This window comes from Peromyscus californicus, unplaced genomic scaffold (genome assembly GCF_007827085.1).
Source record: "Peromyscus californicus insignis strain IS unplaced genomic scaffold, ASM782708v3 Scaffold_3__1_contigs__length_106647218, whole genome shotgun sequence".
NCBI lineage: Eukaryota > Metazoa > Chordata > Mammalia > Rodentia > Cricetidae > Peromyscus > Peromyscus californicus.
The window spans coordinates 15,003,342-15,026,669 of record NW_026294551.1 but is presented as its reverse complement, the minus strand read 5'-3'; the positions used below and the strand labels follow the sequence as shown (position 1 = coordinate 15,026,669).

The window sequence follows — 23,328 nt, the reverse complement described above, 5'->3', positions numbered from 1 at the left end:
CCTCCAACTCACGCTTCCTGTGGGCTGTGGGAGGGAAGCCGGCCAGCACATGGCCAGGCACAGGTGACTTTAGGTAGATTATTTGTGATCTCTGAGTGTTACAGACTATGCCTGACTTGTGTTTTTAAAAGAATACTTCAAAATCTAAAGCTGTGATTCTTCATAAGAAATAATGCAGTATGAGCACCAAAACTTCAGATTTTACTGGTCATGATACGCTGTTCTATGAATTAATACATGCTCTGTATGAAGAATGACATGCCTGTGGTACTGGTCATGATACACTTTTCTATGAATTAATACATGCTCTGTATGAAGAATGACATGCCTGTGTTACTGGTCATGATACGCTGTTCTATGAATTAATACATGCTCTGTATGAAGAATGACATGCCTACGTCACCTATTTGAAGAGAAAGGGAGGCAATGGAAGGAGAAACCTCTAACACAGTTTTAAAGACTCCTTTTAAATACAGTCACATGTATAAAAGAGTCATCCTCTACATGACATCTGGGTGACTGAGTCTTATGGCCAGCTCCAGCTGAAGGAGTAGAGCCTGGCCACCTGGGAGCCCCTGTGTGCTCTTTGCCAGTCAACATCCACCCCAGAAACAAGCTGTGAAAGCTTCCTATAATTTAGTAATACCTGTTCTGTCATGCCTGTGGAAACCATTTTTAGATCTCACTGGAAGCATTGCATAGATTATGTTCTGTCACCATCTCACACTGTCATCCTTTTTCATAGTTCCATCCATTTGTAGTCAGTGAAGAGTTTAGTACTAGACAATGTGTTCCCTTTACAGTTGGAGACTGCAGTCAATGCATTGTATCCAAGTCTGTGCATTTTTGTGTTTGCACGTGCAGTCACCATCACTTAATCCTAGGCTGCAGTCTGAGACCTGTCATTAGAATTTTGTTATTGTGTGAGTATCAGAACGCTTTTCACAGACCTAAACAGTAACCAGTCTTCTAACTCGGTCTCGTGATGAACATGAGATGTAGGAGACTGCCGGTATGATGGGACAGACCACTCTACAGACATGTTTCTATAGGTGGAAAGGTACACTCGGAAATAACAAACTAGAGTAAGTGCATAAAGCAATACTTTGGAACAGACCTACTGTGCATCACTGTCCTTCGTGGGTTTCTACCAGCATCACCACAGAGGCGGGGACCTCTTGCTGCTGTGGTTTGGATGTGCTAGGAGGTTTTCAACTCTGGTATAGTCCATGGGGTCTGTTGTTGACCAAAGGGTTGTTAGGTGATACATGGCAGTGTATGATCCGCATGAGTGAGATTACATGTTAACTAAGAAAACGCAGCTTAGGGATTTTTTTCTCAGAGCAGAGAGTTCAGCTAGTAGTGAATGCTCATCATTTCTTTTGTATTCTGGCTTCATTTCTTACAAAATGGGTGCATTTAACAATGGTGTTATAGGGACCTTCTCTGTTACCACTGTCCATATTTTTGGGAAATTATTGGCATCATGAGTATTCAATGTTTGGACAAAAATTAACTGTGGACATAAATTAGTATTAGAATTCAGTGGGTTTTTGTGTAGGTGAAATTAATTTGGCTGATAGATCCCTTTGTTCTTTTCTTTTTCTGCAGCTATACCTCTGAGCTTTTCTATGAGGGTAAACTGATGGCCAGTGGAAAGCAGCCAGCACACAAGGACTTCTACCCACTAACGTTCTTTACTGCACGAGGGGAAGACGTACAAGAGAAAAATAGCACAGCCTTTTATAACAATGCAGAGGTATCTTAGTTCTTCATGCTGATTTTAGTCTTTTCTTGGTCTGAGTCTGTTGAGCATTCATTTCAAATTCAGGGTTGACAGTTTATAGTGTGTTGATTTCCTTTACAAGAAAATTGAGCAAACTTTACATTTATTTATTAAGATGAATCTACAGGAGAAAAAAATTCGATTTTCTTTTTGTAATAATTTTAAAACAGAAAACACAACTTTGTTAGAAAAAACCAACATATTCTAACATAGAGCATTATTGGCTCAAGTCTAAAACAGACTGGTTAAATTTCTAGCTCAAAGGAGACATCATTTTGAATGAGAAAGAGTTGAATTGCAGAATACTGTGCTTTGGAGAGGCCACACAGTCTCCAACCTTGGCCTCACTGTCTCATCAGGGGCTTCGTAATGTGCTCTTCCAGTTTCTGCTTTCCAGAGAGGGTATGGGTGTCCTGAGGGTCAGATCAGGCAGTAGGCAAACTGGCAGACTAGGAAGCCTGTGGTTAAGGTTCCAGCTGTCACAGGAAGGTGAAGGAAGTGTGTGTGTTTCATTCCTAATCTCTGCTCCCTGTATTTACAGAGAAACGGCTTTTGTTACATAACAGGAACTCCTATGTCCCTTTAACAATTGACCAGGGGTTTAGAGTTTAGAATGTAGTGCCATGTGCTTAGACCCTAGCTCCAAGCCAAGAAGCCTGACATTTTCATTAGTCTGTGCCATTTAATTTTAGGAACAGGTAAACTTTTCTTTAAAGATGGCAAGACTGAAGGTAGCCGTACAGCTCTTTTTGGTTTTTTTTCCACTCAGGCTGGAAGTCTGGAAGTCGGTCTTGGTAAGAGGGGGGCTGACAGAGAGTAACAAGCAGGGCCTACATTCTAGAAAGGGGCTGAGGTCCTCATGTGGCACCAGGGGTCATAGCCAAGCAGCTGGGCCCTTGTTCCTTTGTGGTATGTTTTTCAGGTCCTCTCCAAGCTGTAGGATATGTTGAGCACGACTTTACTGGACTGAAAGTATTTTGGGAAAAATTCTGTTTATGTTATGAAAATGCAAAGACAACATTTGTGCTACTTTTAAATATTAAACATGTAACTTTAAAGAAATTTCAAGAGACTTTGAACTTACCCAGAGCATGGTTGTTCAGTCACATGAGTTACTGCTGTCAAAATTTTTTGAGGTCCATTGCCCAGGGGCTTTTCCACAGACAGAAAACCAGATTCCAGTTTACTGAAGCTGAGTCTCAAGGGAAAAAAATTTAGAGCATATATTAATTAGATAATTAATGGTATTAATTTCATACACATATATAATATATTTTGATCATATTCACAAACCCTGCATTGTTCCAAGACAGGGTCTCACTATGTAGCCTTGGCTGGCCTGGAAATTACTGTGTAGACCAGGCTGGCTTTGAATTCACAGAGATCTGTCTGCCTTGCCTCCCAAGTGCTGGGATTAAATGATTTTTAATCCCACTTGGGCTTTCTTTAATTATTTCATTTATATATACATGTATGTATTTGTTTATTTAAATGTATTTGCTTGTTTTGCTATTATTATTTTTAATCACAACTTTTATTTTTGAGATTATTAATTATATCATTTCCCCCTTCTCTTTCCTCCTTCTAATTCCTTCATATATCCCCTTACTCTCTTTGAAATTCATGGCCTCTTTTACCTTGTTTTATACACATGTATGTATGTATGTATGTATGTATGTATGTATGTATGTGTGTATGTGTGTGTGTGTGTGTGTGTGTGTGTGTGTGTGTGTGTGTGTGTATCTCTATATATAATCCCCCCCCCCCAAATATATAAATACAAGCTGCTTAGTCTGTATAATATTACGTGTATGTTTTCAGGGCTGACCACTTAGAATTGGGTAACTGATTGCTGTGCTCTTCCCTGGGGAAGACCATTTCTCTTGCTCTCAGCATCCCTCAGTTGCCTCTAGTTCTTTGTCTAGGATAAAGGTCTAATGAACTTCCCCCTTCCATGTTCGCTGTCTATTGGTATCATCCTTGCTCAGGTCATATTTATGCAATCATGTTAGTCAGACTTTATGGGTTAGCTTCTCTGACGTTTCTAGGAGACAAATTCTCATAGCAAATTTCCTGTGCCTCTGGTTTTTAAAATCTTTCCACACCTCTTCTGAAATAATTCCTGAGCCTCAGGTCCAGGAGTTGTGTTATGGATAAGTATCAGTTGGAACTGGACTTTACAACTCTACATTTTCATCAACTGTGGTTTTCTGTTAATGGTGAGAAATTTCCTTGATCAAAGGGTGAGGATTACACTTACTTTTTTTAAAAAGATTTATTTATTATGTATACAGTGTTCTGTCTGCATGCCTGCAGGCCAGAAGAGGGCACCAGATTTCATTATGAATGGTTGTGAGCCACCATGTGGTTGCTGGGAATTGAACTCAAGACCTCTGGAAGAGCAGCCAGTGCTCTTAACCTCTGAGCCACCTCTCCAGCCCCATACACTTACTTTTGGATATAAGGATAAATATTTAGATTTAACTAGGGATTATACTGGATTAGTAAAATGGTGATTGTAGGTTCTCTTTCAAGATCCATGACTTCTAGCCCTGGTTAGGTGGCTAGATTTCCAGTACCAGGAATGATTTCCCTCTTGTTTAGTGGGTCTTAAGTTCAATTCTGGATTTGTTGGTTACTGCCAAGGCATATGTGCCAGTCCTGTATCCTTAGGATTATCATGCCATGCTGGTTGTTTATGGTTCATAACTGGATAGAACCATTGGTTGCTTTTTTCCTTTTGGAGCTTCCATGGTGCCTTCTCGTACCATGAAAGTTAGTCCCCAAGGAGGAGGATTTCATGTCTGATCCAGCTGTGTCCTCTGGGTCCTGTGTCCCAAGTGCATGGTGTCTTCAGCAATAGGGATTTATCTGCCACCTCTGTGGGTAACAGCTATAGCCTATATATTGTATTAGGAGTCTCTTAGACAACCTTGAAGAGTAACTCAAAAGAGTGCTTCTCATACCTAGTGCTGGTGTTTTGTTAGATTGTCTATGATGGCTCTTGTGGGGATCATTGTCAGCTCAGATGTCGAAATTTCATTTAAATTATATAAGTATATGTATATGCAAACTTCCATGTATTATATATTTAGTTGTCTAAGATGTCTCTCTCTCTCTCTCTCTCTCTCTCTCTCTCTCTCTATATATATATATATATATATATATATATATATATATATATATATATATAAAAAATCAGAATCTCTTTCAGATTTATCTAACTAAATTTTAGGGATTATGGAGAAACTCCTACATAGCTCTACATCTACTCTCCTTTTTTCAGCTTTCATTCTCATACATATTGTGTCAATGCTTAATAATTTGAAAGATACTTTGTTAAAGTGTGTGTGTGTGTGTGTGTGTGTGTGTGTGTGTGTGTGTGTGTGTGTGTTTATATGTGTGTGTACAATTCCAAGAGGAGAAATGGGACAGACACAGAGATTCATGGTGTTGAACATGCTAGTTATGTGTTCCACCACCAAGCTGCATTCCCAACTAGCCTATATTACTATTCCCATTGAGTGTTTATGATCTCGTCACCTCTCTGTGTGGTTTGAGTGACTACCTGGCATAATTGTTCACCTGCCTCTTGTGTGCTGACTGTCAGCACATAGTGTATTTATGTGTTGTAGGTTGACATTATTTTATACAGTTGCTCTTAAATCAGTTGAGAGGGGGAAGGAAAAGAAACAGCTGTGCTCTGCCTTTCGTCAGGGTCAAGTCTTAGCGGCACTCTAGCAATTTGCATTGCTGTATGGTACCACTTGATTTTAGACCAAAGAATGTCCTTTGGTGTTTGTGGTCAGCTAGTCTGCTAGTAGGGAATTCTCTCCGTTTGTTTATCTGTAAATGTCTTTATTTTCCCTCAGTTTTGAAAGTTTTGCTGGATGTAAGATTAACTAGTCAGTCTCCCCCCACACCATTCCCCTTCTCTTTCTGATGAGAAGTTAATGTGTTTATCTTTAGCGTCTCTTTGTAAATATGGCTGTTTTTCTTTTCTTGTTTTTAAGCTTTCATTTTTGTCTTTGATTTTGAGCATTTTTTTTTTTTTTTTTTTTTGGTTTTTCGAGACAGGGTTTCTCTGTGTAGCTTTGCGCCTTTCCTGGAACTCACTTGGTAGCCCAGGCTGGCCTCGAACTCACAGAGATCCGCCTGCCTCTGCCTCCCGAATGCTGGGATTAAAGGCGTGCGCCACCACCGCCCGGCTGATTTTGAGCATTTTTACTGTAATATGTCTGGGTGCACATCTTAGTGTACATCTGGGTGTATTTATCTAACTTGAAGTTCATTGTATTTACATGTGTTTTTCATCAGGTATGGATGTATTTTAGCCATCATTTCCTTGGACATTTTTATTAGCATATATTAGCATAATTTTAAAGAGTAACAAGTTTCATCATGGCATTTTTATGCATGTACATCAAGTATTTCGGTCATGTTTACTCCTCTTTCCCCCCTTTTTTTTCCTCATGAGAATTATCCTTTCACATCCACACCATCTCCCCCAACCTGCCCCCAGGTTTCCCATGTGAGAGACAACATATGCTATTTGTCTTTGTGAAGCTGGCTTATTTCAGATGTGATATGATGATCTAGTTCATCCATTTTCCTGCAGAAAAACGTATTTTTTCTTTTGATGGCTGAATGAAGCTCCATTTTTTTTTTTTTGTATTTGTAAACACACATATTTGTTTGTTTTTGTTTCTCTGTGTAGCTGTGGCTGTCTTGGGACTTGCTCTGTAGACCAGGCTGGCTTTAAACTCACAGAGATCTGCCTCCCTCCCAAGTGCTGGGATTAAAGGTGTGTTCTACCACGCCCGGCCTGATTTTCTTTGGGTATGTTTAATGTATTTTTTCTTCTCTCCATCTGATTTTCTCTAATATTAGATAGAGGTTGGAGTTGAATTATGCCCCTTTGGTAATTTTTCTTCATCGATTTCCTCACTTTGGGTAGTATTCTCTGACTTGTCTTGTTTACCGAGTCTTCTGTCAGCACAGATCTCTTGACTCCTGCTAGTATCTTTTCACGTCCGCTATCTTACCTTTAATTCTTTGATCCAGCTGAAGTTGGGTTTCTTAGCAGTGTTACCAGTTTGTGAAGTTTACTTTAAAAAAAAAAAAGCTATTTATTGAAAATACAAATTTTATTTATATTAAGTATCAGTGTGGATATCTACATTTGAGTACAAATGCCTGGGGAGACCAGAAGGAGTTTTAGATCCCCTACAGCTAGAGTTACATACAAGTGTTTGTCAGCCTCCTAGTATGGGTGCTTGGAACCAATCTCAGGTCTTCTGGAAGACTAGAAAGTACTGTTAACTGCTGATCCATCTCTCTAGCCTCTAGTAAGAATCTTCTGCATTTAGACCAAGGGAAGTTGGGATCCACTGATTCTCACTGGCTGCTGAATGTACATAGGATAGGGTTTTTGCCCTGAGAAAGACTGTACGCTTCCCCTGTGCTGTAGGAGGTGGGGACAGGGGTACAGGCTCTACCCAGCTGCTGCTAGCTGCTCAATACAGGCCGTTTGCAGTGGGAGCTGTGGAAAATAGAGTCTGCCAGTGTTTATTGGTTGCTCAAACCACCTGCAATGGCTTCCTTAACACAGGGATCTGAGGGATGTGGAAATTGGCTGCTGAAGCAGTTCTGGAAGCAGTCCCCAGTATGGATGCCCAAGCCTCTCTCTGTTCTTACTCAGGGGCTGCAGATTTCATTAAATAGACGTTTCTTTCTTGCTTGTAAGCTCTTTGATCAGTTTCTAGAGTCTTTGCTGAGTTTGACTAGTGTACAGCAGGTCTGTTGGGAGGCAGTTTTCATTTTGATACCATTTTGTGCTACTTAAAATGTAAGAATATGAATGGAGTGATAGGGTAGGGCAGTGGTTAGGTTGTTGCTTCATGGTGGAAACTGTTGGGGTTTTGCAGCAGACTATCTCCTGTGTTTCGTTTGCCCCACATCTGTCCACACAGGCAAAGACATGCTTTTCATATTCCTTACTGCAGTAGACATTATAATTTCAAATAGAAATTGTTAGTAAATACTAAATAAATACTATAGTTAAAAGACATCATTTAAAAATTTCCACTTCAGCTGTATGACACTAGAATCTTGCCTGACTTCTGGATTAAACTTGCCCGATAAAGATAGATAGATAGATAGATAGATAGATAGATAGATAGATAGATAGATAGATAGATTAAACTTGCCCGATAGAGATAGATAGATAGACAGACAGACAGACAGACAGTAAGAAAGTAGATAGGTGTGTAGGTAGATAGATAGAATTGTTTTCTAAGTAATAATCTCTCAGGAGTTACGAACATGTTTTATTAATCTGCGCCAAGCAACTTGCTGTATATAATCTATAGGAAAGTTCATGCCATGGCTTGGCTGAACTTGTACCACAAGTAGGGAACAGATTCGGAAAGTCTGTTTGAGGTTTATCGTAATCCTAGCTGAAGCTTGTGCCACCTAGCAGCTGGTGGATGGTTCTCCTTAGTTCTGTCAGTATGGGACGAGAGGGACAATACCAGGCCTTGTCCTCCTGGGACTCAGTGGAATCTTCTGGTTGGTTGGGTAGTTCCATGGCTTGCTCCAGAGTGGACTGAGAAGCACCAGGGTGGCGTGGACTTGCTTCCCTGTTTTCCCTACATTGGTAATTCTATCCTGTTTTTCTGTGACATTCCAGCCCTTTTTTACTTTAAGAATGGGGGATGTGGAAGACGTGGCCACTTGCCCAGCACGTTGTCTTGGTTTCAGTGTTTCCACTAGTCATGTTATGGGATTTTACTGTTTGAAATGTGAGTATAATGTTACCTTCCTTACTATGTTCATGTCGGGAATGTACTACTCCCATTTGTAGGTTGGTTTTTAAATGACATTTACCAAAATGCAATCCTGTATCAGTCCGCTTCAGTTACCATATTCTTTGCCCAAACACCAGTGCTAATTTAAAAAAGTCTGTTTGTTTGAAGGTGTTTGAAGTGGTGGAGCGTGTAGAAGAGCTAAGAAGGAAGTGGCCAGTTGCCTGGGGGAAGTTAGATGATGGCAGTATTGGTGTGGTGACTCCATATGCTGACCAGGTGTTTAGGATCCGTGCTGAACTTCGGAAAAAGAGACTCTCGGATGTGAATGTAGAAAGGGTGCTGAATGTTCAAGGTAAGTGTTAACTGGAATGAACCAAATTATTCAAATGGCCTAAAGTGTGTCCAGATTGGATTTGTAATTCTCTCAAACAATCTTAGATCTTTAAGAAATGTAATATAAAGAAAGAAAGAAAAGAAAAAAAGAAATCTCCTTACTATTTTGGGCCAGCAATGATATATTCATTTCCTGTCAAGCTAATGCTGAATTTGCGTGTTTATTAAAATTGCAATACCAGCTGGGCGGTGGTGGCGCACGCCTTTAATCCCAGCACTCGGGAGGCAGGGCCAGGCGGATCTCTGTGAGTTCGAGGCCAGCCTGGGCTACCAAGTGAGTTCCAGGAAAGGCGCAAAGCTACACAGAGAAACCCTGTCTCGAAAAACCAAAATAAATAAATAAATAAATAAAAATTTTAAAAAAAAATTGCAATACCAAATAAAGATAATAAAAACAAATTAAAATTTTTTATCACCACAGTAATGCTATGGATATCTATGATATAACAATATACAACATAATACATGCTGTTGTACTGTATTTGGGGACTAATTTGTAATATTTTATCCGTAGACTTCCTTAAACGACAAGTTACCAGCAAACTTGTTTTCCTGTTCATGAAATGAGTCATTAGAAACTTTGTGCCTTTAAATATATGAAGTAGTGTGATGATGTGAACACTAGCAAAAGCCCAGGGGTGTTAGGTCCATGATGCAACACGAAGAGTATTCCAGTGTCTAGATCATGGGAAGCAAGAGGCTCCCTTCTCCCATGTCACACTCAATTGGTTATTTTAGTAATGAACACAAATGCTCGCAAAGTAAATGTAGGTCAGCTGATGCTCTGTTCTGTATCCACATGGGTGAGGAGCAGATGAAGATGTGGGGTAGAGAAGAGAAAACTAAAGACTGATATTAACGCTGTTGTCAGATGTTTGGATCTTTGCCTTACAGTGAGGGATGTTAGATTCCTAAGGAACAAATGCTACAAACCCAGACTCCATGAGGCTTCTTTTTGAAATCAGCCGTGTCTGCTCTGTCTAGCAGGAGATTAAATAGCCGTGTTTCCAGAAAAAGACTTCTTGTGTAGGGTGGATGTTGGGCTAGATAATCTCAAAGGTTGGTTCCAGTAATAATGATTAGGGAAAAAAAAAATCAAGCTAGGCATGGTGGTGGCACATACTTGTGATCTGAACATTCAAAAGGCTGAGACAGGAGGATCACCAGGAGTTTTAGGACAACCTGGACCACATAGTAGATTTAGGGCCAACCTTGGCAATTTAGCAAGATCCTTTTTTTTTTGGTTTTGGTTTTGGTTTTGGTTTTTTTCGAGACAGGGTTTCTCTATGTGGTTTTGGTGCCTGTCCTGGATCTTGCTCTGTAGCCCAGGCTGACCTAAAACTCACAGAGATCCACCTGCCTCTCTGCCTCCCGAGTGCTTGGATTAAAGGCGTGCACCACCGCCGCCCGGCGCAAGATCTTTTTTTCAAATACAAAACAATATCATAATAACTTTTTTTTTTTGGTGTGGTAAAATGTCCATAACGAAACTTAACATTTTGAGCATTTTTATGTGAGCAGTTCAGTGGCAAGCGGTGCGTTCATTTCTGTGGTACATCACCACAGCCGTCACTACCACCCATCCATCACTAGGACTGCCCATCTTTCCAAACTGTGACTCTGTACTCATTAAATAATACTCCCATTCTTCTTCTCCAGTCCTTGTCTAACACTATTCTATTTTGCCTTCTCTCTGTGAATTTCACTGCTTTAGGGCCTCTTATAAGAGTCAGATAGTACAGCTTGAGTAGCTCTTACCCAAAGTGCTTGAGGTCAGACACGTTTCAGATCTCAGAGCTGTCCAGTTTAGGGCTTTTCCCCTCCAATTATACTTGTTCTTTTGTGACTAGGTTTTATTCAAGTAACACAGTGTCTGAGGTTCATTCATGTTGTAGCATGCGTCAGCTAAGTAACTCATTATATGTAATGACACTGGTAAGTCTGGACACTGACTGGGTCATACTTTTTAGCATCATGAGCAAGGCTTCATTGAGTGTGGGTGGCAAGTCCTCCTGGAGACCTTGCTTCCAGTTTGGTGGGTTTTTCTGAAGTGGACTTGCTGGATCAGATGGTCACTCAGTTTCATTTTGGAGGACCCACCACAGTTTTCCAGAACAGCTGTGCACTTCTTACAGCTGTTCATAAGGTTGGGATTTCTCATGTCTTACCAGTACCTGTGGTTTAACAGTTACGATTTTAAAGATGCAAGGTTTATTCTATCAGTGATTCAGAGTGATGATCTCGCCTTGTTTTCAACTTTTTTTTTTTTTAGGAAAGCAATTCAGAGTTCTGTTTCTTAGCACAGTACGTACACGCCACACTTGCAAGCATAAGCAGACACCGATTAAAAAGAAAGAGCAACTTCTGGAAGACTCCACTGAGGACTTGGATTATGGTTTTTTGTCTAACTACAAACTTCTCAATACTGCCATCACAAGAGCACAGTCCCTGGTTGCTGTGGTGGGAGACCCTGTTGCTCTGTGCTCTATTGGAAGGTGTAGGTAAGTCTGTGTTACTGAATTGAGAGAGATTCTAAATGGGAAGTATGGAGTAATTTACATCCTTATGCATGTATTTATCTGTATGACTTCATGGTGAGTTAAAATCAGGCTTATTGTTAATGTTACCTGACATCCAGTATTAGTGAGAGCTCTGTTGGTTAGTGGCTGTTCATGGTACATACATAGCGGTATATTCAGTCAGTCAGTAGCCAGCAGATACCCCCAAGTGTGTCTGTGTTCTCTGCACCCCTCTAGCCTGGAGATAGTCAGTGAGCAAACACATAGACATCTGTCTCTGTGGTAGGAAAGGAAGACTGACAGACTAAATAAGAACATTGCATAGTATTTACTAGATAAATTAATACCAAAAACAAACCAAGAGCATGAGGAGCTTTTTGGGGTGACAGATGAGATGAAGTGGTTTGGGACCAGAAAGGGTGTGGCCAGAGGAGCCTCCCCAGCACGGTGACTCAAGTGATTTGGAAGTGCCAGGGCGAGCTATGCGTCCCTGCAGCTGAAGTCTAGGGAGAAGGGCCAGCTGGTGCCAGAGCCCCGAGGTGGGGCATATGTGTGTATCTGCGGTCAAGTTTAAATTTTATACTGTCTACTGCTTCCCCTCCCCTTGCTTCACTGTTGTTTTAATTCCTTAAAAACTGAATTTTATTATTAAATTTATTTCTGACAATTTCATACATGTATATAATATGGTCTAATAAAACTCAGTTCCAAGTTTTGATGAATTTTGTAGTCATTTTCTTTTAAGGCTTCTGTTTGTTTGTTTGTTCCTTTGTTTTGAGACAGGGTTTCTCTGTGTAGCCCTGACTGTCCTGGATCTCGCTCTGTAGACCAGGCTGGCCTCGAACTTAGAGATCCACCTGCCTCTGCCTCCTGAGTGCTGAGATTAAATAGTTTTGAAAGAAATTTACAATATTTTGTTATGAAAAAGAGAGAGATATGCTAGGGACTGATTGCATATTATAAGCGTGACAGAACCTGCCATATGAGTTCAGAATGGTAAAAAGAAGTCAGACAATCCCTAAGATGCCCTGGCAGTCATTTCATTTTTGATGTTAGAATCACTCTGCACCCTATTTTATTGTATAATTAATTTTTATTTTATTTTAAATTATGTGTATGTGTCTATTTGTGTATGGATATGTGTACATGAGGGCAGGTGTCTGGAGTTACAGGTGGTTATGAGTCACCTGACATGGGTGCTGGGAACCAAGCTCAGGTCCTCTGGAGAACAGCAAGTGTTTTTTGTTGTTGTTTTGTTTTTTGGTTTGTTTGTTTTAGTGTTTTGTTTTTTCCAGACAGGGTTTCATTGTGTATCCCTGGCTGTCCTTGAACTCATTCTGTAGACCAGGCTGGCCTTGAACTTACAGAGATCTGCCTGCCTCTGTCTCCTGAGTACTTGGATTAGAGGTGTGCACCACCACCTCCAGCCAGCAAGTGTTCTTAACCACTAAGCTGTGACTGGAGCCATGCACCCTATGGTTTTGAGATAGGCTCTCTCACTGAATCTGGAGCTCACCAGTTTGCTGGTCTGGCTGGCTAGGAGCCTGCCTGCCAACTCCTCCTCTGCCCTCCTGTCTATACTCCTCAGCACTGGGACTGTAGGCCTGGCCTCCTCCACACTGAACTGTATGTACCCCTGAGCCGTCGGTGCAGCAGCAAGTTAGAGTACCTTCTCCAAGGGAAAGCTGTTAACAAAAGACTCTGCTCCTAACGTTAGGAGGAACAGCTTTTTCTTTAGAAAAGTAAAGCTCATAGGTTTCATCGCTCACCTCGGGGCAGTTGTGTGGTCACATGATATCAGTTTTATATATCTGAAAAATTATTGCCATGTGTTTATAATCACTAATGACAAAATCTGGGGAAAGGAATGTATTCTAGGTTACAGAACTGTGTGTGTGTGTGTGTGTGTGTGTGTGTGTGTGTGTGTGTGTGTGTGTGTGTGTTCATGCACGCGCGCCTATGCATGATATATGTGTGGGCATTAACACTATAGCACATATATAGATGTCCACAAGTAACTGTGTAATTGAGTCTCTCCCTCCACCTCTACCTGAGCTCCAGAGGTTGCACTCAGATCATCATGTAGGCACGGGCAGCACTTCTGCTGCCTGAGCCATCTTACTAGTCAGGGCCAAGGATATTAACGAGTCTCCTAATTTATTCCCATCCTGAGAAGTTTGCTTTAGTTTCTCAATTGTCTATCCAAAATGTGTTGGTTAGAATATTAGAATGTTGTAGTGTTTTGCCATTTGTATTTGTGTTTAATGTTTATGATTAGATAATATAAAATGGGAGAATGTGTGTGCAGACAGCTCTGTACTCTCAGGAGAATGAATGGGCTGAGTAGTGTGGAGCCATATTACTGTGTGCTCTCCTAGCAAGTAATTCTAAGTACTTAGCAGCCTGAATGTTATTGAAGAAGCCGCTACATCTTCTGTGGACAGACTACACTGGACGGCACAGGATTAGCATTTTTAGTCTATCTCTGACATGAATTGTCACTTTCTCCAAGCAGATTGGTGAAGAATTCTTCCTGGGGCCTGCTGTCAGGTGCAGAGCTAATTTTCAACTTTAGGCTGGGTCTACAGATAACTTGTTTCAAACTGAATCTCGGTTACCAAGGACTGCAAATAATTCATGTGCTAAGCCAAGTGTTTGCAGGGAATTAATAAACTGTTCAAGAGAGGGAGAGATTACACGGTGAGATTGTTGATTGCCTCTTTCATTTGGATCATGGTTCCAGCTCAAGAGTTGGTAGTGATAAAATCAATAATAATAATTTTGCCAACCAACTAATACAGTTAACAATACAGGCCAAGTCCAGGGGATGTGATGTGACTCCCTGGTCCTGTCAGAAGGGAGGAGTGAGTTCTTTGTAGTTGGGCTTCATTAGCACCCTCCCACTTTGTGTACTGTTTATTAGAAAGTAACATGCTATTCTCAGGTGTTACTGGGATTTCAAGAAATAATTCCTGTGTGTTACACCAGCTTAATCTGTTCTTTTTGTTGTTGTTGTTGTTGTTTTGAACAGAATTTGTCTATTAGTCTGAAATAGATACAGTGAACTTCTTCCTCCCCCGCAGCAAATATTAATCCAGCAGCTACTCCTGACCACCATCTCTGCCAGGTGCTGCCTTGTGTACGTGGCATGCGTTGCCCCATTTAGTCGAACCAGGAACTGGACAGCAGGCTGTTTTATATTCATCTTAGATGGGCAGCCTGGTGCAGTGACACCCCCCCCCCCCCCAAGACAGGGTTTCTCTGTGTAGTTTTAGTGCCTGACCTGGATCTCGCTCTGTAGACCACACTGACCTCGAACTCACAGAGATCTGTAGGCTCTGCCTCCCGAGAGCTGGGATTAAGGCATACGCCACCGCCACCCGGCCAGTGAGTTTAAATAAAACTGCTCAAGGCCTCAGCTGTTACGTGGTTCATGAGAACAGTTGTCAGAGTGACTTCAAAACTCAGGATGATTGTGCATGACAGACGTTGTTCTACATCATAGCCTTGGAGGAATTCTTTCTTAATAACTGAATTTCAGCATTAACACATTTCATTAACTTGGGTAAATAGAAACATATTTAATACACATGTAGAATATGACCCAGGGACATCAAGGGAATACTTATTTGGTGTGTGTGTGTATGTGTGTGTGTGTGTGTGTGTGTGTGTGTGTGTGTGTGTGTATTTTCACATGACTTTTCAGTATTTTACCAGTGATTCTAGAAACAAAGCTAACACAAAATCCAAAGTGCCCCCCACCACCAAATAAATCCAGGTGCTGGGCTGATGAGAGAGAGACCCTATCTTAAAGAACAGCAACACAAGCCTGGCTGCTCCTGAAGTTGACCTCTGACCTCCATCCTTGTGCACACTTACATCCACATACATGCACTCACTCATACACAAAACGAAAAGTAGCATTGTGTCTTCTCAGATACATGAAATTACGTTACAGTGTATAGACATAAGTGGCTTTCTAGCCAACATTTCTTTTAAAAAATGGTCAGCATAGTAAGAGAGTGCCATTTTAGGGAGAGTGCCAAAGATGGCAAAGCCCTTAACTGCAGTGGTGAATTCTCATCCCTGAGTACAGTTGAAATTCTCACCTGCCCTTCCACTCCATGTGGTAGAAATCCCTTATGATGCCAGTGTGAGTGGTCCTTGGAGGAGACTTCATGGGGCTGTTGAAATGGTTCAGTGGGTGAAGGCACCTGATGCCAAGCCTGATGATCTGAGAGCCATCATTTCGGGAGAAGGAGATAACTGACCCCACAAGTTATCCTCTGACCTCCATTCACATGCCATGACACACATTCATATACATACAGTCAAAAGTGTAAAAGAGCTTTTATGGAGAAGAGAACCCAAAATTTTTTTATCTTTAAAACTAAGAATTTTGCCTGGGCAGTGGTGGCGCATGCCTTTAATCTCAGCACTCAGGAGGCAGAGGCAGGTGGATCTCTGTGAGTTTGAGGCCAGCCTGGTCTGTAGAGTGAGATCCAGGACAGACTTCAAAACTACACAGAGAAACCCTGTCTAGGAAAAAAAAAAAACCAACAAAAAACAACAACAACAAAAAACTAAGAATTTTGAGAATAGGTAAGATGGCTCAATAGGTAAAGGCCTTTGCCACATAAACTAGAGAACTAATGTCACAAAGTTGTCCTCTGGCTTCCACATATATGTCATAGAATGTGTTCCCTGCTAAAAACCCAGGACTTATTTTGTAGGAAATAGTACATACTTAACTTACCTAAGCTGCATGAGGCCCTGGGTGACTCTCCAGCACCCCTGTTCCCTGTGTTTTTCTCTGAAAGTTTAGAAGTAAGAACTTAATGAGAAACATAATAAGGAATGGTAATAACACTGTTTACTCTGTGCTGTACATGAGGGAGCCAGTGCAAAGGGAAACGTGCCAGATGTCACTGTCTATTGCAGCTGTTGGGATAGAACCTGGGCCTTTGGCTCTGTCCATGGGACAGCAAGAAGATAAGTCAGGTCTAGAATATAAATTCCATCTTTTGAAACTTGACCTACATATCTATCTACCTATCTACCTACCTATCTATCCATCTATCCATCTAGAGATTTATTTATTTAGTGTACACTGGGGCTTTTGCCTGCATTTATATTTGTATAAGGGTGTCAGATCTCCTGGAACAAGAGGTACAGACAGTTGTGAACTGCCATGTGAGTGCTGGGAATTGAACCTGGGTCCTTTGGAAGAACAGCCAGTGCTCTTAACCACTGAGCCATCTCTCCAGCCCAAAATTCAATTTATTTATAGTAAGTGTGTAGAATGCTTCTGAAATGGTGTCCTTTATGCCAGGTGTGGTGGCTGCTACCTGTAATCCCAGCAATTGGGAGCTTGAGGCAGTAAGATTTTTGTGAGTTCCAGGCCAGTTTGGGCTAGAGATTAAGACACTGTCTCAAACAACAGCAGCAGCAATAGCAAAAAGATTCCCCCCCCCAAAAAAAAAAACCACCCAAAAGATAAAAAACACCCTGTATCTGAAAGGGTATTTGGTTCTGATCGCTGGGGTTAATGAGCCATTCCCATGAAATGTGAGGTTCTTTGACATTTCTGCTTAATTCAGTGTTGTTGCAGATCATGGTCAATAGCTGAGGTCAATATGAGGATGGGATGTGAAATATAAGAAGGTAGTTTAAGGAGCTGGAGAGATGGCTCATTGGTTAAGAGCACTGGCTGCTCTTCTAGAGGACCTGAGTTTGATTCCCAGCACCCATGTGGCAGCTCACAGCTGTCTGTAACTCCAGTCCAAGGGGACCTGATGCCCTCTTCTAGCTTCCATGGGCACCAGGCATGAAGGTGATGGACAGATCAAAACACCCACACCTACAAACTAATAACATTATCTTAAAACAGCATATTCTAAGGACATCCCACTATCTAAACTGGAAGTGAAAACTATGTAAAGTGGACTTGATATTACAAATTAAGCCAGATAGAAAAAAAGAATCCATTGGTGCTAGGGAGATGACTCAGCAGTCAAGAGTGCTTGCTTCTCTCCTAGAGGACCAGAGTACAGTTCCCAGCACTCATGCCAGGAAGCCCACAACTTCATGTAACTTCAGCTCCAGGGGATCCACCACCCTCTTCTGGCCTCTCTGGGCACTTGCACATATGTGGCATTCTCACACACACACACACACACACACACACACACACACACACACACACACAAATCTTGAGATGGATGTGGTTGCTCACACCTTTAATCCCAGTACTCAGATCTCTGAGTCCCAGGCAAACCTGATCTACACAGGTTAGCTAGGATTAGGAAGTGAGAGCCTGTGTAAAATAAGTAAATTCTTTGTATTTTGTCTTAAAGTCCAACACAAATTAAGATGCCAGGCTATGAAATTAATGCTTTATCATCAGACCTGAATTTGTTTCTTTTGTATATTGGATAGCAGAGCTGTGTTGATATTTGAATATTGTAGAACATCTATGGAGTTTGAGATCATGACTACTGCATTAGAGATAATCCTTACATAGGTTTTCTTCTATCATTATGATAAAGATTTTTATTTCTTAGGTGGAGAGTAATACAGCAGGTCATCCAGAGTCCTTCTCTGGCCTCCATATACATACAAAGACTTAAGCATGTAAACACACCACACACCACACACCACACACACACACACACACACACACACACACACACACACACACACGCACACACACAAACTTGGTTCATTTAGGAGGATTCTTTGTGTGTTAGTTACTTTTCTATTGCTGTGCTAAGTGACCATGATCAAGACAACTTATAAAATAAAGCATTAATTTGGGGTTTACAGCTCCAGAGGGGCGGAGTCCATGATGGTCATGGTGGGGAACCTGGCTGTAGGCAAGCAAGGCACTGGAGCGGTATAGGAGAACTTACATTTTGATTCACAGCAGGAGGCACAAAGAGCTAACTGGGAATGGGATGGGCCTTTGAAACCTTAAAACCCATTCCCATTGGCACCCCTCCTAATTCTTTCCAAACAGCTCTACCAACTGGGCTATCAAGTATTTAAATATATGAGCCAGTGAGGGCTGTCTGTATTCAAACCATCACACGTTTAGTTCTTAAAACAAAAACGAAGGATAGCTTTTCAGTGTGCATTTCTTAGCAGCACACAGTTCCTGAAACCAAATGATCATCTTCCTAGCTTTATGCCATGCTCAGAAATACCCAAGTGTGGATGTTTTACTTTCCCTTTTCTTTATATTTAGGAATTTTTTTCCAGCCCTATCTCTTAAATTCATCTTTAAAAAAAAAAAAAGACTAAAGGCCCAGCGAGGTGCTTAGCAAGTAAAAGCATTTGGTGTACAAGTTTGACAACCTTACTTTGACCATCAGAACTCATGATAGAGAACTAACCAATGGGGCTTGTCTTCTGACCTCCACGTACACACAGCTACGTGCACCTGTACTTACATACACATGCCCACAAATAAGATGGCAAAATGCAACTGTAAAGAAACACAGTTCAGAATTAAGTGCGTGTTAAGACTTGTCAGTCACCCGTACCCACTCATGCCTTAACTTTCTATCACAATCTTTTCCTTAATGGTTTTGAAGCCTTCTTGATTACCTACTGTCCATCTGGACACTGGGATGCTAACTAGGGAAGAAGGCACCTCACATGTCTTCAGTAGCGTAAGCTATTATTCTAACCTCATAGGTATTCATTTTATAGTGATAACCAAACACTTAAACTTTTTGTAATATTTATTTTGTATTTGGAGATTTGTTCCCAAACCTTTAATAGCATACAACTGTGGTCAGTGTGTTTTTTTGTTTTTGTTTTGTGTGTCATAAATTATTTGTTTGATGTTTAGCATCCAGAAGTGTTTTGTAGTTTTGTATATTTTTCTTTTCTTTTTTAAGTTAGCCTACGAAGTCATGGGTCTCATGGCATTTGTGTATATATAATATATATGTGTCAGTACAATGGTTCTTAATCTGTCTATTGCTGTGACCCTTTAGTAACAGTTCCTCATGTTGAGGTGACTCCCAACCATAAAATTATTTTCGTTGCTACTTCATAACTGTAATTTTGTTGCTGTTATGAATCGTAATATAAATGTCTGATATACAGGATATCTGATATGCAACCCCTATAAAAGGGTCATTCCCCCCGTAAAAGGGTCATTCCAACCCAGAAGGGGTTGTGGCCCACAGGTTGAGAACCACTGGGTTAGAACTTTGTCCTTCCTCACCCACTTTCCCTGTCTTCACCCGTCCTCCATCAGCCACTCTTGCTGGTACCTATGCTCCCAACAGCCCACCTTCTACCTCCATGTCACATGAAATCTTTTTAGCCTCCTCTCCCTCAAGATCTTTTGTCTCATGGTCTCCTTTCTACTTTGATGACCACCCCACGTGCACACACTCACTCCTAAATCTAGATTCTCCATATAAGAGAAAACAGGATATTTGTCTTTTTGAGTTTGGCATGTTTTGCCTCCCACAATGATCTCCCATTCCATCTGTTTTCTTGCAAATATGATTTTGGTTTTCCTTGTGGCTGAAGTATATATGCATGTATGTATGCATTCCTCTTATCTGTTGGGGATCTAGACTGGTTCCATTTCCTAGCTGTTGTGAAAAATGCAGCAGTAACCATGGCGGTGCATGCATCTGGGATGTGCATGGCCTCTGTGCTGTATCTTTTAGTTGCTGTAGCTGGGTCATGTAGCTTTGTAGTGGCTGTAGCAGTTTGCATTCCCACCAGCAGCAAATAGCCCCCTCCCCCAACATCCTCGCCAGCACTGGTTGTCACTTGTTCCTTTGGTGATGATCATTCTGACTCTGCTAAGATGGAGCATTAAAGCAGTTTTTTTTTAAGATTTTATTTATTTATTATGTATAGTGTTCTGCCTGCGTACTGGAAGAAGGGCACCAGATCTCATTATAGATGGTTGTGAGCCACCATGTGGGTGCTGGGAATTGAACTCAGGACCTCTGGAAGATCAGCCAGTGCTCTTAACCTCTGAGCTATCTCTCCAGTCCCTTAAAGCAGTTTTAATTTGGATTTCCTTGACTGTGAAGGATGGTGAACTCTTTTTCAAATATGTATCTCTTAAGTTCATTAGCCTGCTTACTGAGTGGGTCAACTTTTTTTTTTTAATGGTTGTAACAAGTTTTGAATGTATTTTTTCTTTTTAATATTTACAGATTTGATAAGGAAATGAATAGTGAACATTACAATTTTTACAGTGACTTATATTTTCCATAATTTATTTAGCTTTTACCACTTAGTCAATATTGTAAGTTGTGTTTATGACAAGCATCTATCTCTAAGAGAAAAATATATGAGTAGCTGATTATTTTTGAGAATTCTCCTGTGGATTATTTCCTTCATGGCTCCAGTTTATGTTCTGACTGAATTGGTTTTACGTAATCTAGCATATCTAGGTTCTTTTGTGTTGTGTATGTTTGTGTGTGTGTGTGTGTGTGTGTGTGTGTGTGTGTGTGTGTGTGTGTGTGTGTGTGTAAGACTAGAAGTACAGATTTTCTACAAATTGAGCTACCATCAGTTTTGAAAACCTTACTATATGGCTCACAAACATATATTTCTGTAATAGTGTGGCCAAAGCTTTTTTTGTGGTCCTGTTTTATATGTAGCATACTCCTAGACTGACTGCAGTTTGAGTATCAAACTTAAGAAGTTTTGTCATTTGCTAGAAAGATTCTGTCTATATTGTATGCATATGAATATTAGCCTTAAGGACTTGAGGTGGGCAGAAGTTGAAATCATATTTAGTTACTTCTATTCACCTGCTGACATTTGTAACCCAAATTTCTGAATCTTTTCTGCAGGAAGTTTTGGGAGCGATTTATTGCCCTGTGTCATGAAAATCATAGCCTACATGGGATCACATTTGAACAGATCAAGGCACAGTTAGAGGCTTTAGAACTCAAGAAGACATATGTGTTGAATCCACTGGCTCCTGAATTTATTCCCCGGGCTTTACGACTGCAGCATTCAGGAAACAGCAGCAGACTGCAGCAGTCACCACCCAAGGTAAAGGCCCTACTTTACACTGGCTTGTTGGGCCAGAGTTAACTTCCCCAAGATTTTGGTGGATAAATGAGAACACAGCGTGGTGGGGAGCCATGCTTAATGTGGTGGTCATCCTCTGAAAGTGTGAAAACTTTGGGGACTTTTTGTTTTACCTGCCAGCACTCCTTGCTTGGAGACTTGAGACTGGCAGAGAACATGCGAATAAAATCGCAGCTTAAAGGATTACTACACATTTTATTTTATTAAAAAAAAATCTAAAACCTTTTACTAATGTAATTTACGTATTTGTGTGTGTGCCTGTGCATGTGCGCACTCCGGTGCCGTGCATAGATGAGGAGGTCAGAGGACAACCCGGGGGCGTCAGCAAATTGCTTCACCTGCTGAGCCGCCTTGCCAGTCCCACGGACACATTTAAGCATGTCTATACAAGCTATTATGTACAGAAATGATGTTTTAAAATAATGTTTGAATAAAGAAAATTGTTCTTGTCTTTTAATGACCCTTTCATTTCAAGTGGTATTTGACAAAGTTGAGACAACTTGCTGGATTCTTGAGGATGAAATGGTTCTGTAGTCTGGAAACATCCTGTTTGGAGGGGTCAGAGCTGAGGTGTATGGGGAGGTCAAGGCCATTTGCAGTTCTGAGCCACAGTTATTTTGAGCAAAGACAGCTGGCTTGTTTGCTCCAGTGCATGAAAAACAACAACAACAACAACCCTTTCTTGCAGTTAGCATCCTGAGAAGCAGATTCTGAGAATGGCACGTGTGGATTCATGCAGTCTGCTGGCTCCTGTAGAGTAGGCATGGCATAAACTTACTGTTCGGAACTTAGAGTAGGTTAGCGTTGGGCATTGTTATACCTAATGTGAGCAGGGATGGATGGCTTAATATTTCCAAGGTCTTTTAGCTGAAGAGGGGCTAAGCTGAGAGCAGCTCTGCTAATGCACAGTCATACGTTCTTAGCTTCATAAAAATGCGCTATGTTTTGCTTCTTTGACTTGGTGTTATTAGAGGGCAGTGTGCACAAATGAATTACTTCCCTGTGCCATGTGTTAGAAACATATATAAACAAGTAAGCTGCAAGTCCTTTGGTGGCAGGTGTTGGATGGATGACAGCAGGATGCAGAAGCTGGAGATGGAGTCAGATACACACCGTGGGGTTCTTGTTGAGGATGGTATTGCGGACATGGGGGCAGGGAGGTTGGGGAAAACGTAAACAAAACAACAGTAACAGTGAAACCCAAGCTAGCTCAACTGGGGTGGTTTTTGCTTGTGTTAGTCATTGCTCTGGCTCTGTGCCCAGAAGACTATGTGGGTAAAATGATGCTCTAAGTACTCTTTACCTGGGTATGGTGATGTACATGCCTGATATCCTAGTACTTGGGACGTAGAAGCAAGAGGATCAGGAGTTCAAGGCCATTCTTGGCTATGTTACAAGTTTTGGCTAGCCTGGGCTACATGACATCCTATCTGAAAAAGAAGTAGTTTTTTTTTTTTAATGAATAAGGAAGCTCTGTGTTATATTATTATAGCAAATATCTAATATAATTGACTTACAATATGCTAAGATGTATTTTCACATTTTAAAGGTTTTAGTCTACACCCAGTTGGTCCCTTTGCTTTGGGTCTGACACTGCTTGTCATGGTAGAAAAACCAACCACTTCATCGTTGGGAAGCCAAACTGGAGGAAAAAAAAGGAAGGACCAGGTCCCACAAATCCACCCAAGGGTACTTGCTTCTGACTTGAAGACCTCCCACTCCACCCCACCTCTTACAG

The 23,328-nt window shown here is 41.1% G+C and overlaps 1 protein-coding gene across 5 annotated transcripts in view; it reads left to right on the top strand.

The window, feature by feature from the left end:
• Nucleotides 1–23,328, top strand: part of Helz (helicase with zinc finger) — a 156,825-nt gene that overhangs the window by 94,894 nt on the left and 38,603 nt on the right. For all 5 annotated transcript variants that reach the window (XM_052759623.1, XM_052759626.1, XM_052759622.1 and 2 more), the window contains 4 exons: nucleotides 1,612–1,759; nucleotides 8,764–8,947; nucleotides 11,261–11,489; nucleotides 21,347–21,551. In XM_052759623.1, coding sequence (XP_052615583.1) covers nucleotides 1,612–1,759; nucleotides 8,764–8,947; nucleotides 11,261–11,489; nucleotides 21,347–21,551 — 766 coding nt within the window. The remainder of the gene's footprint in view (nucleotides 1–1,611; nucleotides 1,760–8,763; nucleotides 8,948–11,260; nucleotides 11,490–21,346; nucleotides 21,552–23,328) is intronic.